At 39.6% G+C, this 16,079-nt stretch overlaps 1 protein-coding gene across 1 annotated transcript; it reads left to right on the forward strand.

Moving 5' to 3' along the window:
* The first annotated feature begins 907 nt into the window (after positions 1-907).
* Positions 908-12,420, forward strand: txnl1 (thioredoxin-like 1). Its single transcript, XM_088911498.1, has 8 exons — positions 908-1,195; positions 2,464-2,560; positions 2,715-2,888; positions 3,791-3,913; positions 5,326-5,395; positions 6,747-6,919; positions 9,293-9,397; positions 12,188-12,420. Exons 1-8 carry the CDS (start codon positions 1,098-1,100, stop codon positions 12,215-12,217), a joined length of 870 nt encoding a protein of 289 aa, XP_088767624.1. The 5' UTR covers positions 908-1,097; the 3' UTR covers positions 12,218-12,420.
* Positions 12,421-16,079: the final 3,659 nt, after the last annotated feature.

A 16,079-nucleotide genomic window follows, 5' to 3' on the forward strand; every position in this document is an offset into this window, starting at 1 on the left:
CAATCAGCAAGCCGCACGTGTGTCCAGTCACAGGTTACCCACAGTCGCGTTCCTCGAGCAGCCTGCATGGGGAGGGGGGGTGTCCAAATTCGGGTAGGAAGAAAGGAACACATCTGGGTTTTAGCAGGTCCTAGGTACCATTAATGAGCCCCAAAGATTTTTGTTTCATGCCCACACACACACACAAAAAAAACACACGGAAGTCCACATGGAACACTTGGGGAGTACATGCTGCCCAATCGATACGATTTACAATCAGTCTGCCATTTTCTTTAATTATCAAACTGGATGCCAACATTCAGATGAATAATTCAGATTTGAAACAGCCAAAGCAAATCAGTTGTGTCTAACCATATTTTTATGCGAGGTTACTTAAAACGTGTAAGACTAAAAAAAAATGTAACAAGCTTTTAAAGTTTAAAATGAATCAGAATCTACCAATTGTTCTGGTTTGACAGGCTGATACGAAATCGTAGGATTAATTCCGTGTCTTGAGAGACTTATTAATATTCAAGTTCTACAATTCCAGTAACTCCATTTTGGAAAATTCCCTCAGTGAAATGAACTAAATTGTTCAGCATTCTTTTAATCTCCAACCTATAAAGACAACAGTATATACTGTACAGTTTCCTTGAAAAAAGTGGGCTACAGCAATGAAGAAAAAAAGTATCCTGGCTTTAACCTCTGGATACCGCATCGCCTTTCCATTGCACAAGAAGACACTCGTGACTCTGCAGAAACAGAAAGTTCCTTTTACTCCGGACAACACGCTTGCCGAAGACTTTTCGGCAGTTTTGCGACTATCTGCAGTCTTTTACGCGAATCATTTCCCAGAGTCACCAGGGCAGTTGCCCCGTTACTAGAGCGATAATCCCACCCCTTTTGAATCGGAAGGATCCGATTGGTTAGTGGCATTGTTGCCGTCAAGCAGGCGATTTGCCGAGAAGTGTTTGATGCATGATAAGTGACTTTATGATATTGTTTTATTTTCCTTAGGGTCAGGCTTATTTAGCTTCGTTCTGTGGAAAAGTATATCTTTTTTAACACATTACTCTGGGAACTGTGCTTTGGGAGCGGTCTGTTGCGTGTTACGTAAAATGGTCGGGGTGAAGGTAATCGGGAATGATTCTGAATTCCAGCCTGAACTTACAAGCGCCGGCTCCAGACTCGCCGTAGTCAAGTTCACTATGGCTGGGTAAGGGCGGAAATCTAGTCCCAGGCTTCATTGCGAGAGCCGGGGCATTGTACATTTTCTTCGCGAAGAAAGTAATTGCATTAACATGATTGGAAAACAATCCACGCACACGCGTGAATATCTAATAGCAATATCGGCATCCGGTCGTCTTTTCTCTGATCATTGAAGTTAAGAGTATTTCGGGTTCTCAAAAGTATTGGTAATACAAAGCTACATTGAGGTGGAGTAGCAAGTACGTCAGTAAGAATTCAGTTCAGGAAAGAAAGGGCTGTTACCGAAGTCGTGATCAAACGTTAAGAAGTAATTTGAATCTCAGATGTAGCGAGCTGCTACCCTTGAATTTAAAAGTGAAACTGTTTCTTTTGGTGATCGTATTACGGTCGTAGTGTAAGTCTGTGCTTTGCTATTTGCATTAACAAGTATCTATCGCTTTGTTTCATTGGATTAGAAGTTGTTGTTTCTAATTCAGCTTTTCATTCTCCCCCAATATGTTGACACCTGTGTTACACCGCGCGAACATGGAATCGTATAACATTTAGCCAGTCTCTCACAGACTCTAGTTGATTGAATCTTGGATGAAATTGCTTCCAGTAATTTGTAGTTTTACGTAACGTGTTTCGTTCATGTTAATAATTGTTGAACTACTTAATAGCTAACTAGAAATGTCTCAGTTTTTTTCAAGCTCATTTGGTAAATCTCCAGATATAATGTGACTTTAATCGAATCAACAAGCAGCATCTTTACAAAGTTATACACAGCAGCGTTTTGGATTATCCAATAGATAAAACGTTAAAATACAAAGTAATCTATTCTGTAAACACCTGACTGGTTTCCGAATTCCGAATTCAGTTGTTACTTTGTTGCAGAATGTTGATTATAAAGGAAAAAGTAAAGCTTTATTTCATGCTGAAAAGAGAATCAACGTTTCGGGTATGAAGAAGACTACAGCCGTAACGTTGTATTTTGTTCTTCTCTTTTCAGTAGGGAATAAACCTTTACTTGTTCCTTTGCTGCCTGCGCATGCTGACGCAGCTCCCTACTTGAATGTTGATGATGCTTCAGTATTTGTCCTAGTAAATGCTTCATGGATTATTGCCCTGTCTTTATTTTTTTAAAATTTTGTTCAGCTTCTTTTTAGTTTCATTTTGTTACTGTGTAACTGAAAAACGTTTTGGGACGATCCTAAGTGTCAGCAAGCATCTACTTCTTAGAATCTCAGTGCTGCTCTCTGATGCTTACTGACATTTTTTTTTTTGCCTTTCTTTCAGCTGCCGGCCCTGTGTAAGAATAGCTCCTGCTTTTAATATGCTGAGCAATAAATACCCACAGGCTATGTTCCTGGAGGTGGACGTGCATGTGTGCCAGGTGAGGTGGGCTGGAACGTTCTAAGATAATCACCTGGGAAACCGCACTGTAACTCCGCTAACACGTAATCGGACCACCTCTGCGTGCGCAGTTGCAATGCCACTTCTATGTGTGTGTCACAGGTGCTTATATGTGCTTCCCGCTCTTCGTTCAGGCCACTGCTGCTGCAAATAATATATCGGCGACACCAACGTTTCTGTTCTTCCGAAACAAAGTGAAGGTTGATCAGTACCAGGGGGCGGATGCCTCAGGGCTAGAGGAGAAGATAAAACAGCATTTAGAAAATGACCCTGGAAGCAACGAGGATTCCGATATTCCCAAAGGATACGTGAGTATAAAGATTGCTATGAGGTGGCCGCTAAGAAGTTTGCTCCGATGACTCGGCTTCTGACAAAATGTCTGCCAGTGGTGTTCTTTTGTAAAAATTCTTTTTCTAGTGTGTGGAGGGATGTGTAACAGTGCGGGCACAGGGATCACGCAGGATCCATCGTTACCGGTCAGCGAAGAATGTTTGTTGGGTTCAGTTTTCAGGAAAAATAAAGTTGTTCTTTACTGGGCGATAAACAATGATTTATCACATACCCCAACCTTTATAACTGACAGTTTTGCTTTTGGTGGTTGTTGTCTGTGCCATTACAGTGCAGCTGGGTATAAGTGCGTATCAGTTCTCTTACACTACCTTTAACCCAAAGCTTAACCTCCTACTCTTATTTTACACATAGAAGCTGTGTGTTAACTGGGTACATAGCAGTGGTTCCTATGTTGACAGTACTACCACAAGCACCAGTTACAGCATTGATTATGAGACAGATGTGGAAATAGGCATTTGATGTTTGATAGGCCTGCTCCATATTATTTTTTATTCCATTTCCTCAAATAGAGTGATGGGATCTGTGGCCCTTCCCATCCAGACTTCATGTCCCCAACCTTTTCTTTGATGAAAACATGTTTGTGAGATTACTGCAGGTATTGATTGTGACAGATTTGAGCGAAAGCTGTTCTCTTGCATATTTAAAGCGGCAAGCTTTTGACAGAAGATAGACAAGATGGGTGGATGTTCGTTTAATATTAAATCCAGTGACAGAAAATGTTTTTGGAGGCTGAGTGCATTCCTACCAGTAGCACGAGCGAAGGAATGTCTGTGTCAGTATTAGTAAATGTTCAAATATTGTATGTGGAAAAAGTAGTCTCTTACCTCCAAAAGTCCATATCTTTTGTCTGGCATTACAGATGGACCTCATGCCCTTTGTTAACAAATCTGGGTGTGAATGCCTCAATGAAAGTGATGACAATGGCTTTGAGAACTGCTTACAGAAAGACCCCTCTTTCTTGGAGTCGGACTGTGATGACCAGGTGAGTCAGAAGCTCATGCGGTTCACGTCATAGTGTTTTGTGCCGTGGACATGGGTTTGCCATGGGGTGGATTTCCTGTGGGCATTGTGGGAGAATGCAAGTCATCTGCGAGATTACATCTAAAGAGGAGCAATGCAAGAGTAGCCTCTCGCCTATTCTGAGAAATGCCATATTTGTAAGCAACTTCTTTACTGCGCCTGCTAATAAGTTCTATCTCATTTGTCTGTACCGCCAGGTGTGGACTTTTGTGATGTTCTCTTTTTTTTAATGAATCCTGTACAAGAAGGCTTTTGGTTCTGTATATGAATATATCCTGTATATGAATATCTAACAGGCAGAATGAAAGGCTTCGGTAAACAAGTTTCTCACCAGTTAGTCTGTTTTTTCCTTTTAAAGATTGAAAATGGCTACATATTTCTCACTGAATGAAAGAATGTCTTTGGTCATGTACAATGTTGACTAAAATGTTAAAACATTTGACATTGACTGAAATATAAAAAAATACTGCTGTTTTCCAGCCTTACTTGTCATGCGTTTTTAACTCAATTGTTTCGCTAAACTTATCTTGGACTACTTTCATGAAATAGGAGATGTAAAAAAATGAAGTGAAATGTTTTGAGTTATGTATTTTCACACCATTGGAAACCACTTGTCAAAACAACAGTTGTAATCTGCAGCTGTAGTACTACATCTCTGGTATAATGTTTCCTACTGTAATGCATTGCAGAATGCCGTCTACCATGCTAAGACCTAAACAATCAATTTATTCCTTCTGTGTATATTAGGATTACGTTGCTGGTGCTGACAGTTTGATCTTGTCGCTTAAATTCTTTCCTAGACGCACACCATCTCAGCCTTTCTTGATGCAAAGAGCTGTTTTACCTGGGCAGTAAAAATGGCATGAAATCAAAAGCACACAATGCAGTTTGCAGTTTGGTCACAACAAGCATGATTTATTCTTCCTCACGCATGATTTCCTGAAACTCCACGGGACACCTGTTTGTATCTGAATGCATACCACTGTGCCAGCTAGGACATTGCCATAGTGGTTTTTATGGCTTTGGACCCAGAGCAGGGAATTTAGTAACCTTATATATATGAAAACTATATCTGTAGACCATCTAATATATAGTATGAAATGCATAGATTTGTCAGATTCTCTGATGTGGTTTTTATTAGCTAGTATGCCATCCATGACCATTTGGGTCATGCTCCCAGATCAGAACTGATTAAAGTAAAATAATGAAAATATGTAGACAGTGGAGTGTGCAAGAGTGGAATACGTCATTTCAGATCCCCCAAATATTTGCTGCTTTGTAATTTGTTGCAAAACAAAACTAGTTTTCACTTAAATAAACAACACACAAAAACGTCACTGACTGAAAAATAACGTCTTTTCTTTTCGTTTCTAGCTACTGATTACGATGGCCTTCACTCAGCCTGTCAAACTGTTTTCAATGAAACTTCACAGCCCTGAAATTGGTAAGGCTTTTTTATGAGATTGTTTGAGCAGGATTCAGAAAGTGAATTTTACTGAATATCATGCTGTCGCATTTTCTTGGCTGTGAATGTGGCAGGTATTAGTCATTTGCTGACAGCACCTTCCACAGTTTCCCTGTGTGCTTTAAAAGTTGTTCACCACTGCAGAGCAAGAACGAGCCATCAGGCTTTTGGTTAGTAAAAGTCTCAAACCATGTTGCCATCTTTGATAAATGACCCCATGATGTGGTACAGTCTATTATAGCACAATGTGAGCAGCAGCTTAAAAAAAGGCAGAAGAGTGTTTGCACACTTTGAACATTGTGCATTAATCGGTGCCATCATAGATGTGTCAGTACAGAGACTCAATGAGGTGTGTAAGGGTTCTATTCTGTGCAACCTTACATAGATAGGCCGAAATGCACGCAGCTCAGAATGCACTATTATACGCACTCATTTACCACAGTTACCATTATCATTGCCATTATTACTGTTACATTACTGTAACAGTACTAAATTGTACTATGACAATGTTAATACACTGTACAGTACTGTATCGTGTGGCATTCTGATCCCCAGCGATTGGCTTTAACTTTCCCATGTTACAGTATTACTGAATGCCGTACTGCAGCATTGACATCTGCACAGGGGCATAATACAATGGCCTTCGTCTGAGAATGGATTTTGAAAGCCTTATAAGGCGCTATGAATGTAAATAACATTTCTACCTGGCTAGGGATAACTTGCTGAATTGTGATCAATGTTGCTAAGCAATATGGGACGACCCATAACAACTTGTATAAAACGTCTGTAACGAAATGGCGTCAGATTTTGACCAGTTAATTATTAAAAGGGAATGTCCAGTGTTTGTATTGGGATCCAAAGTGTGATTTGTCAACTGGGAAATGACTTCTTGTCAGGCAGTAGATTCACAGAAAAGTGAACCTTGTTCATGCCTTAGGTCCATATTAAGGAAAAGCAGTGATCACCTTCTAGTTCAAGTGGCAGGTTTGGGGAAATGTTTTGTAAAAAAAATTCCAAATGAAGGTTCATGACATTAAATGCTTACCTGCATATATACCTGTCTTATGGGTATTCTATTTAAATCAGAAACTTTTCTCTATTACTTTCAAAACCTTTAATGTGGGACAGTAATCCCTATTTTATTTTATTTTTATACAATACAACAAAACAGATTCAGTAAATAAAATCACGGCCACTTGCCATAAGAAATGCGTGACGTATATGTTACAGGAGCACAGTTTTCTGGCAAAGGTGTCAAGTTTCTCTTGAGGGGGTGTACCTTTGGATGCATTTTGAAACGCACTGTTCTTTCTTTTGATTGTGCACACAGCTCAAGCACCGAAGTGTGTAAAAATCTTCATAAACCTGCCCCGCTCTATGGACTTCGACGATGCTGAAAGAAGTGAAGCCACTCAAATGCTAGACCTCACAGAAGATGACGTGAAGGAAGAGGGCATTATACCGCTGCGTTACGTCAAATTTCAGAACGTTAACAGCGTAACTGTAAGTAAAAAAAATCACTGTCCGTTTCATTAGTGGAATTTCTGTTTTGTATAGCTGTTAAGGATAATTGTGATGTTTGTTCCAGATTTTTTAGACCAAACCGTCCGATTTACAGAAATTGTCAGGATAATTTGATTCAGATTTTAAATTCTCGACACTCTTGAGATTTAGGTTCCTCAGTAAAGGAAATTTATGATAAACATTTGTATGTGTTTGGAAGGTATATATTTTGCACTCATACACACTCCAACACAGTGTAGGATTCATATGTTATATGAGTGGCTGAATAATGGAAACGATAATCGAGTTATATGGTCTTAAATAGCTTGCTACACGTAGTGGGCAGAAAATGGAAATACATGGGTAAACGAGTTGAAAACAAGGGCTTACAACCAAGTGTGGCTTATGCCTTAATTAAGCAAATAATGTCCCTGCATGGTTAGGATTATTATGAAAATAAAGGACAGGTCTGTTAGCTTGGAACTATGGCTAGCATGGGTACAAGAAGATACCTCTGTAACACTGAAGGAGGGGTGAATGCTAGGTTGTTTCGCAGGAGCGTCAGTGATCGGAAAAGCCCAACTTGGTGATGTTTCACAAGCAGCTGTGTCTAAAGTGATGTCAGCTTGGAACTCCAAGGGCAACAATGGGAGAATGCCCCAGGATTATGAGATCTGTGCTTTCCTTTGAAGTGGGTAGCAAAACAGGAGAACAACTGCAGATCAGTTGCCTGCGAATTTCAACCAAGGACATGAGCAGCCTCTTTAATCAAATGACGGTCTGCCGAGATTTCCACAGAGCAGAATACCATATTCAGGTTACACTGCACAAATCACACCTGGAAGTGCATGTCTGTGTGTCCAGTGATTCAGAGGGCACAGGAAAAGGACTGCTGAGTAATGAAGAAATAAGATGTGGTCTGATGAATCATCCTTCTCCATGCCTCTACCAGTGGAGTTTCAAGACATGTAGCTGGCATGGTTTGGGTACAACTGTTCCCTTATTAGGAAGGGTTAATGCTGACCACAGCTTAATGGTACTGAGTGGTCACCTTCACTCAATGCTGCAGCACTTCTGTCCTGCTGGAAAGGGCTTTGTCCAGGATGACATCTATAGAGCATGTGTGGTCGCCCAGTGGTTTGATGAGCTTGACACTGATGTTATCTGTATGTCAAGGCCTTTTCAGTCATTAGATCTGAGGCCAGTCAAGAATAGGTTTGGGATATAATACATATAAGCCATACTTGCCACACGTAACTGCCCAAGACTCTTATTAAGTGACTTCACATATTGACAATTCACGTATATTGATTTTTTTCTTAGATTTACCGACAGGAGGTTCATTTTTAATCTAATTAAAGGGCACTGAAGACAAACATTTTACATAAAAAGAATTCAAATGAATAAGACAAGTTGGAGCATAACTGACATACGTGTGTAACTTATTTTTCCACAAGCTTTTGTTCATTAATGTAGAAAGTACACTTAGGTGGGTTTATCATTAACCCTTCCTTAAGGTAAAATAGTACTATAAGCCTAACCTTAATGCATCTACATCACATTGCATTTCTTGTTGCTTTATTTCTTACACTGAATTGCAACACTAGTGCTGTGCACAACAAAGTACTAATAGCCCCCAATAATTTTAATGCGCGAGTACTTTCTGTTCTGTTAAGCATTACGTAGGGATATGGCAGCAATCAACATAATTGTCTTAAGCATACTGTAAAGCAGGGGCATGCCCACGCTGTGGCTCATTAGGCTATTGCTTTTGCTGATTTCTGTAGCATTAAGCAAGCTGTGATGATGAGCTTTACCATTGATTGTTCTTCACATTCATAGTCAATTCCAGGACTATCTCCTGCACCTTGCACCTTGAAGCAGGGACTTGTACGGTCTTAGTATGAACTTAAAGGAAGTTCGATGGGAATAGTTTAGTAACATGGAAATTGAAACATTTGAATATATCCCACTAAACGATATTTTATTAAAAAGGGTAAGCTGTATTTACAAGTGTTTTCATTAATGGCGCTGTGAACGCATTTTCATATGGTCTTCTGTTTCCACGGTGGCTTCTATAATATCTGAAACCTGGACAGTTTTCAGCGCCATTATAACATTAATATTTTTGCTTTGTTCCAGATATTGTTCAGACATGATTTGTTCAGCGATAAATGAAATATGGAATTACATTACCTATACCATTCGAGGTTTCACAAATATTTGAGGAATATGGTTTCATCACCACTATAAGCATGTACTTCATGGTGTAGCATTTTAAATGAGTTTTTTTAAAGCAATTTTACTGCACTGATAAGATTGGTGTTCATAAAAAATGTTTGGTGTTAATTCTTACTCTTTTTTTCCTTTAAGCTATTTATAAAGTCCAACCAAGGGGATGAAGAAACAACGAAAGTAAATTATTTAACTTTTATTGGAACCCCAGTACAAGCCACTAACATGAATGACTTCAAACGGGTGAGGAACAGCATGATTGAATGTTTGTTATGAGAAACACAGCTTTGTCATTGTTTGCTGGAAATTATTGAGAAAGTAGCTTGGACAACTTACCAGCTTTGAGTTTGGGATGAGGTGATTTTGTCCTATCACACTCTAGTTGGGCACACACCTGAGACTCTCCAGATGAGAGTAAAAGTGGTGTAGTGGAATCAGTGGACTCGGACTGGGTCTCTCCTTTTGTGCACACAGCCAGCCATTTATCTGAGCATCTGATTCTGGCTCTCTAAGAATTTTTAATACTAAAGAGAGATCTAAACACGCCTGGGCAGCTTGAATTGAATTCCAGTAGCTCTGCTTGCATCCTCATATGGAATTCCACCGTGTCCTTATAGCCTTTGTCAAGTCAGACTTGAGGCAGGGTTCATGGTAATGTCTGATTTCCCCCTTTCCATGGACCAAAAATACTGCCTTAAGATCTTCGTCTTGTATATACCCACTTTTCCCCAAGCTGTAGGCATACCTCGATGTACTACTTTATTTTAGATATGAATCAATTTATATATATATTTGAGGAACGGGTAATTGATCACCATTTTTTCATTTAATTGATGTGGTTAGCTGTTCTTTAAGCTGCTTTTAACCCCGGTGTCCTGCCCAAATTTCCCCCTGGCCTTAACCTATCATGGCCTCTGAATAATCCCCATCTAACAAATGACTTTATTACTCTGTTCTCCTCCCCACTGATGATGGTGATGAAGATTATATATATTATGTAATTTCTCTGGGAGCAGATTCAGGAGGTCACACCTAGGGTTCGAGTCAGCCATGTTGGTACTGTCTGCATGACAGCAGGCCTTCTAGACTTCAAGAGCTGGGCCTCAATGCCTCTTTCTTAGTTGCCTCCAGCTGTTGAAAAAGCAGGGTTTTGACACCCTCTTGTGGCCAAAGTGATATTTACATTTCTTCTGTACTGCTAATCTGCAACAAAATTGAAATGTAGGTGCTATTCTTAATTTTTATCCCATGTTTCATAAGTGACACTATCTGTGCATGTAAAAAATTGGTAAGCTACCGCCCATGTTGTGTAATTCCCTAGGCTCTACGTGCATATTTATCTTGTTCATTTTCCAATGAATATTTTTTTATCTGGTTTAGTTTTGCCAAGTTGAATGAATTTGTAAATTAACATGATTTAATCCTCTCAAATAATGTAACTTGTAAAGGGAGACGCTCACATTTCTTGTGTCACCACCTTCCTTCCTATAGCATGCTTGCTCAGCACAGCCACTTTTCTACTTCTGCTTCACATGCTTTTGCCGCTGGACTAAGACGTCCGAAGGCTAAATTGACTTTGGTAACAGTCCAGTAGGAAGACTTTATACGTGGAAAAGTACAGTGTAAAATCAGGAAAAAAATCGCCTTATCTCGGATTGAAGTAAGATCACCTCATCAATAGGGAATGGGTTAAAGCCTGGTAAAACAGCAAAACAAACATAAGCACTTCATACTGTGTATACACAAGTGAGGCTATATCCGGCTGGACTGGTGAACTGCACAGATTGTTGCTATTGTGCATGCATGTGTTAGACCTACAGTGTAAATAACGCGTGGTCTGAAATACACATAGCCATGCCCTGGATGTGCTTTACGTAAGGTAATGTACAGGGAAACGTGAATAATACTTGTGACCAATGTGTTTAATAGAAATGAATATGAATATTAGGAAGGGAAATTGATAAAGTCTTATAGAAAACCCTGCTTCAGTCTTCTAAAGACCTGTCACTGGGACAAAAACTAACCTTTCAGAAGGCCAATGATTCAGAACACAAGGCAAAAGCTACATTAGTGTGTCTTAAGAAGAAGAAGGTGAACGTGCTGGAGTGGTCCAGTCAAAATCCTGACTTGAATCCAACACAAAATAGAAATTATTCATCAACAATTCCCAAGCTTGATCAAGTTTACAGGGAAGAATGGCACAAATTGCTGTGTGCAGAGTTGGTAGAGACCTATCCAAAAGCTGCAATTCACAACTGAAATAGCATCTGAAATTGCTGCCAGGGGTGCTTTCATCAAGTATTGACTAGGGACAGAGTGAATGCTGATACAGTTAACATTTTGATTTTTTATTTGTCCTTGCGGTTTTTGCTGATGTTTAACTTCTTTCTCCCATACGTTTCAAGCATTGAAATTTTATTTTAAAATATTCCCTTAAAAATTATACATTTTGTGGTGTTACTGTTTATGAAGTTATTTCTATTTGGATGTCTGTTAAATTATTTCTTAATTTATGTGACTAGAATAAAAAAATGGATTCTGTTTTAATATGTAAGCAAATGTTCTTACAACATGTGTGAATCAAGGAAATAAATGATCTCAGATGGCAATGTGTGTCCCTACACGTGGATTAATGTGTTGTTCTATTGAAGCACAGTTTCAATTCTATTAACACAACTTAAATTTGATACTAGGCAGCGTAAAAAGAGACATTAATTTCATATTGTTATGTTAGCCTTTTTTACAAAAGTCCCTCTTATTTATACCATTTCTCAGGTGTTTCTTACAGGATAAGTAAAACTCCTACTGGTACTTTTTACTTATGAGATAATATGGGACTATATTGAGTGTTTTGAAAGCTTTATTTCAAGGGGGTGGAAGTTTAATTAGATATTAATGAATAAGGCTGCACATGCTAATTGGATTTACCTAGCAGATTTGTAGACTAGTGCATCCCATATGTTAATGCTTTCTGCATTCAGGCGGAGAAATCAGGTTGAACTTATTCTCAACATGCTTTTGTTTTCTGTTTAGGTTGTCGGCAAGAAAGGAGAAAGTCACTGAAAACAGAGACACATTGCTGCACTTACTCCAAGGACCTCTTTGCCAATATTACCTGGATAGCTTAAATAGAAACAGAAAGGTCTGTTTCAAATTAACTTCCATTTTCCAAGAATATATTCACTGCTTCTATTAGGGCAGGTCATTTGAACATTTTTATTGTGATCCAGCTGATATTGTAAATAAAATCAATTGTTTTTCAAAGGCAAGTTGGCTGCTGATGTTTTTTTTTTGAGTCTCAGGCTTGAGTAACTCTTTGGTAAGCAATTACTTTCCCCCCCCCCATGTGTTAGTTAGAAACAAATCTCGTGAACTTGAAGAACAAGAATAACACTTTTGAGGGAGCAACACAACTAATACTCTATTAATAATTTCCTTAGCCTGTCACAAACTCATTCGGGGAGTACTGTTAAAGTTGATAGGGCTGTGATTTCAAGTGAGTTTATTTGATCATAAAGCCAACAGTACAAATTGGATTCCTGACTAGCCCTGTTGCCTGAATCAATGGTTCTCAATCCTGCTTCTGGAGTGGCCTTGTCTGCCGGTTTTTGATTTTTGCTCTTTAAAAGCTGCATGAGATCTGTAATTGGTATGTACACTGTGCTAATTAGTGAGTTTCAGGACTACTCTCGTAAAGGTGTGTAAGCTGAAATATAACCAGTTGGACTTAAGCACAAGGAAGAACGCTGCAGGGGTGTGATTCGGTGTCATTCCCACCTGTGTCTGTTCATCATCAATTGATCACCACGTAAGAGCTGTCAGATAAGGCAGTAAATTTTTAATTAGCAAGCTGAGAAGAGTGAATACAGTTCTGTGGTGAAGTTGTTGGAAATAATGCACTTTAATTAGGGTACTTTTGAAACTAAGAACTGAGTGTAAAAAAAAGTCTGAAGCAGCCAGCAGATTGGTGCCTGCTAATTAATTAGCACTGGTGATCAAAGGCCCAGTTGGAACAAAAACCAGCACAGGGGTCCCCCAGGACCAGGACTGAGAACCTCCGATATAGATTGTCCAGCAGACTAATGTGTGGATCTCCTTGGAGAATCCCAATTCAGGATCCACACAGCTGGACTTAAAAATGCTGTTTGACATCTATTCCTGTCTTTGTGTGGAGTCCTCATGGGCTTTCAAATACTGTTGTACAGTTTTATACTCCACTGAAATGAAACACTACACAAGGTGAAAACCTGAGACCTAAAACAAATATATCTGACAACTGGTTATTAGATTAGCAAACAACGGGCACAAGACAGGATTTAAACTGGATGGGATGTCAGTGCATCGTAGGGTAGACACACTGACACATATATGCACACACTCACACCAGGGCCAATTTTCCCAGAAGCCAATTAGCATACCAGTATATCTTTGGACTGAGGGAGGAAACCCACATGAACACAGAGAGAACATAAAAAACAGAATTTTACTATGTAAACAAATAAACAAGGTGTCCCCACTTCATCTTTTGGTCGGGAATTCCTCTTTATGAGGTTGTTTTTCTCACAGCTTTGTTCACCCCTTCAATTTTAATACACAAATGTCAAGTCTCAGCGCATGTGGTTTTTAAAATCTTCATGATTTTTTTAAACCACATTCATAGTAAACCAGTATTTTAAAGATTTTGTGAATTTAGTTTTCTCTGAGGCTAAGCTGAAGCTAAATGTGAAATGATGTACTCACATGACTACACTGACATTAAAGGGCACATTTGATGAAAATACAAAGGAAAACAATTACACGTGTACATGTACAGTTTTTGTTCCGGATATACCGGAGAAGCAATTCAAGGAATTAAAAGACGGAACCAACAAGATAAGAAGATACGTGTTTGGTCTAATGTGGTGGAATTTGTGCTTTATCTCATTGCTTTATGTGATGGAAAGTGATGAGTGGAAACTGGAGTGCAGATGGAGGGCCTCTGGGCTTCTTGAGCTCTTGCTCTGTATGGACACACATCAGTCCCATCACTGAAGGCTGTTGGTTGAGGTTACATCAGGCCCAGCAAAGCCTCCGTCAGCACAATGGTTATGTGGAGTGGAAGGCAGTCTTATCTGCACAGCTTACCTTTGCATTTTAAAGTTACTCCATGAGGCTATCAGTCTGAGATATATGACAAACACTACCTACTCTGGATTTATCAAACTGGCGATCTGCTGCTCCTTAAGAACATAAGACAGATTAGAAACTTGAAGAGCTGTCTTGTTCATTAGGTTCCTATTATAGGTTTGTTGAGAGAATACAATGCTACAAAATCTAACATAGGAAAATCTGTGTGTTCCTAGAATAATGCAATCACATTCTTCATATATTTGTTTTGATGGATGCAAAGCTTGATCATGGTCAGGAGTTATTCTAACCTGTTGTCTATAATGCTGAAGTGTGCATGTGAAAAGCATTTAGTTTCACCAGCAAAGGTTCTCGTTTTCTGTGCAAGTTGATCAAGCTGTCTCAAATTTAGTCCAGAATGTTGTCACTTCCCAACTGTGACCAGTCGTCTTAGTGACACAAGGATCCAATCAGGAAAGGGCAGGACAACATCGTCAGATCAATTTGCTGCTTGAAATCAAGCTAAATGGTTCAGGTGGCCACCTCTTACTCAAAACCTTCCTTATGTTCTTACGTGAATATGATTGGGATTGTGCCTTTTGTCCAGCCAGGGATGGGGGTGGAGCCTGTGATGTGATTGGCTTTAAGAATTTGTGGGTCAGTACAACCTGCCTGTCCTAATCCTCCCCCATATGGATACATAGGGGTCATTGTTCTCAGTCGAGATGCAAAGACAGAACTGGCGTCAACAAACTGGGTGGTGTATAACAAGAAATAATTGTTGAATTGTTTTTTTTTAAACAAATAAGCACTAATGAACTAAGTTTTTGAAGTTTTGGTTTCACACTTGATCTAAAAACTTCCTCTCCGTTGAGTACACATGACAAATTATGACGTTTGGAACATACCTCATTGCCTAGGTCCACACTGACGGCTTACGGTCTTCCCCATTCTTTGTGCTTGTCTCTTGCTTTTCTGAGTTTGTTCTAGAACATTCCACTGTGGAATGCTCTGCAGAGCAGTGGCTTGCCTCATTCCAGAATAGCTAAATTAATGTTTCCCTCCATTTTTTCTTTCATAGCTCTCTTCTTTAATTCTTGCCCTCTTTGGTGCAGCAGGAATCTATGGGGGGAGACTGTAGGGCTTTGGATCTGTAAACAAAAGGCCCACTTTGGAATCGAGTTGTCTTCACAGCCTGTGCAGGCTCTGTAGTCCAAAGTCTGCAAAGCCTTGTGGAAAGGGGACTTTTCGAACACTCTGTAGTACTTGAATCTAGGCTCTGCTGTGGTAGGAGTTTGTTTCTGTGATTATTAGCAGACTTACCAGGGATTTGTCCAGACAAGACCAACAAATCATGTAACTTCATCTGCCGCCTCAATGGCTGTGTCTGGTCTCCCTCTGCCCTTGGGTAAAATCCAAACTCAGAGCCAGGACGCCTATTGACAGCGGAGAGCAGATGAGTCAGGTGTCAGTAATTTCCCGCTCCTGGGAGGCTCTATGATGTACTTCCTCTCTTTGGAAGGAGGTATCACCTGCATGCCACTGCAGGGAACCATTGTCAGAATCGTTTTCCAATGCAGCTGTTCAAGATATGGTACTGCAAAAAAAACAGTTTGTAAATGTTTCTACCTGCAGCTGGAAACAGAAGCCGTACTGAAAGTGTGTCTAACTCAGCTGCAGGAGCATCACTGGGACTTGGAGACAATAAATTATGATTAAATACATAAATAATAATCTAATTTAATCTAATGGTCAGGTTAACAACCTCTGGTCAAACTCACCAGCCCAGTGTTTTATAACCGAGATGAACCGGACCAGC

The sequence above is a fragment of the Atractosteus spatula genome, chromosome 3, assembly GCF_055471065.1.
Source record: "Atractosteus spatula isolate fAtrSpa1 chromosome 3, fAtrSpa1.hap1, whole genome shotgun sequence".
Classification (NCBI taxonomy): domain Eukaryota; kingdom Metazoa; phylum Chordata; class Actinopteri; order Semionotiformes; family Lepisosteidae; genus Atractosteus; species Atractosteus spatula.

What these genes read in the sequence shown, in the direction of transcription:
- txnl1 (XM_088911498.1), top strand. Translation starts at nt 1,098, where the DNA reads ATGGTCGGGGTGAAGGTAATCGGGAATGATTCTGAATTCCAGCCTGAA. An exon ending in TGGACGTGCATGTGTGCCAG is followed by an intron (nt 2,561 to 2,714) that starts GTGAGGTGGGCT and finishes CTCTTCGTTCAG; the next exon opens with GCCACTGCTGCTGCAAATAA. An exon ending in ACTTCACAGCCCTGAAATTG is followed by an intron (nt 5,396 to 6,746) that starts GTAAGGCTTTTT and finishes TTGTGCACACAG; the next exon opens with CTCAAGCACCGAAGTGTGTA.